This window comes from Entamoeba dispar, genomic scaffold, assembly GCF_000209125.1.
Source record: "Entamoeba dispar SAW760 scf_1105229459285 genomic scaffold, whole genome shotgun sequence".
Lineage (NCBI taxonomy): Eukaryota > Evosea > Mastigamoebida > Endamoebidae > Entamoeba > Entamoeba dispar.
The window spans coordinates 298-2,130 of record NW_001853616.1 but is presented as its reverse complement, the minus strand read 5'-3'; the positions used below and the strand labels follow the sequence as shown (position 1 = coordinate 2,130).

The 1,833-nt window shown below is 29.7% G+C and overlaps 1 protein-coding gene across 1 annotated transcript, besides 2 other annotated features; it reads right to left on the bottom strand.

Annotated features, from left to right (window-relative positions):
* The first annotated feature begins 91 nt into the window (after positions 1 to 91).
* Positions 92 to 183: a sequence feature (AT_rich).
* A 570-nt stretch (positions 184 to 753) lies between these two features.
* Positions 754 to 1,464, bottom strand: EDI_089210 (uncharacterized protein; the record flags this gene model as incomplete). Its single annotated transcript, XM_001735605.1, has 1 exon — positions 754 to 1,464. The coding sequence occupies one exon, from the start codon at positions 1,462 to 1,464 to the stop codon at positions 754 to 756; it is 711 nt and encodes a 236-aa protein (XP_001735657.1).
* Positions 829 to 998: a microsatellite.
* Positions 1,465 to 1,833: the final 369 nt, after the last annotated feature.

Genomic DNA, 1,833 nt, shown 5'->3' with positions numbered 1-1,833 from the left:
GGGGTTAAAAATCATTCAATACAATGAATAAATAAAAAGAAATGAGTTAAAGAAAAACAGTGAAGAAATTGAAATAACAAAAAATGAATTGTTATTAAATTATTGTAAAATAAACAATAATTAAATTATATTGTTATAGAATATGATAATAGTAAATAAATAGTTTATTATTATTAATTAATTGTATTTCAAAACACAAAACTTGTTAATTTCATTTCATGCAAAACAACCAAGGGTTCATTCTCTAAATAAACTCTGTTTTATGTTTGCAAGAGTAAAACCTTGATTTTCCCACATCTCTATAGAAGAGAATGTGTAGTTCAAACTTGGGATATCTATTATTTGATGGTTTTTTATATCTTTATCATTTTCTTTTTTTTTGTGTAAGAAGAAATGTGAGACTGAAATAATCTTCTTTATAGTTAAATTAAGTAAATTGTTTTTTGGTCTGTTTTTTCCTTTAAAAAAGACAATAATTAGTCTGTAATTTGTTTTCACTTAAAAATCTCTTTCTATATTCGTTTAATGCATTGTCATAGAAGTTGACTGGAATAACTTGGCTAAGAAAAGTGAGAAAAGAAGTGGTAGTAAGTAAGAGTGGTTGAGTGTGGTAGGTTGCACAGACAGATGCCATTGAATCTGAATAACACCAGCCAATCAGAATAAGAATAAGAGAAAGGAAAGTCAAGGAATATCTTAATAGAAAAACAATTTAATTGTTTGTTAATACACATTGTTATTAACTTTCTATTTCTAATGTTTTCTTCGTGGTGATCGTTCACGTCTTCTAGACCTAGATCTTCGACTATGTTCTTTTCGACTCTCATGTTCTCTTCTTTTGTATTCATCACGTTCTCTTCTACTTTCTTTATCTCTGTTTTCTCTTCTACTTTCTTTGTCTCTGTTTTCTCTTCTACGCTCTCTTTCTTTATCTTTTCTTCTACGTTCTCTATCTCTTTCTTCTCTCTTACTTTCTTTGTCTCTATCATCTCTCTTCTCACTTTGATGTGTTTTTCTTTCTTCATGCTTATCATTCCCTCGTTCTCCGTGTTCTTCTTTCTTTGGTTCTTCTTTGCTTTCCTCGATTTTTGGCTCATTTTTTATTTTGTTTTTTGGTTCTAAGTCCATGATTGCTTGTTTTGTTTTGACTGTTGTGTCCACTGTTGTGATTTCTTTTTCTGCTAACGAGTTTTTGTACAACTCTCTCAGTTTCTTTGCATACCCCGACCACGTCTTTTCATTAAATCCATAGTTGAAATATTCTTCGAGATTTGCTCCTTCTGTCTCCCATGGTTTATCTTCTGGTGCAAGTGTTTCAAATCCTTTTTCTCCCGTGAAAACATCCCAATATCTGTTGAAGTCTTCATCCGCAATAAATTGTGAGAAGTTAAATAGAAGGAGTTGATAAAATCGATAACTTTCATCTGATGGTGTTTGTGGTTTTTGTGGTGTGTTTTGTTGCATTACTTCTTTTCAGTTTTTTTTTCTTTTTTGAACTCAACTTAGAAAGAAGTTCATGATCATATTTAATCAATGTTGTTCATTTCAACACTCTTAATAAAAGGTGTTTTTATCTTTGTTTCTAGTACTTATCATGATCATGTTCTACTTGAATGTTTTCTGTTGTTTGATTCTTGTTTTTTGAAGATATATGAACAAAAGAAACATTCATCAAAATAGTGAGTTGTTGAAGATTGTATCACATAACCAGTGAAACACGAACCAGTGTCTTTTCATCTTGTTAGTAACGAACAACTCACAAACATGACCAAAAGACAAAACCAGAAGAATAAGAAATGAATGTTTTTTGATAAATAAACATGAAAAATATAA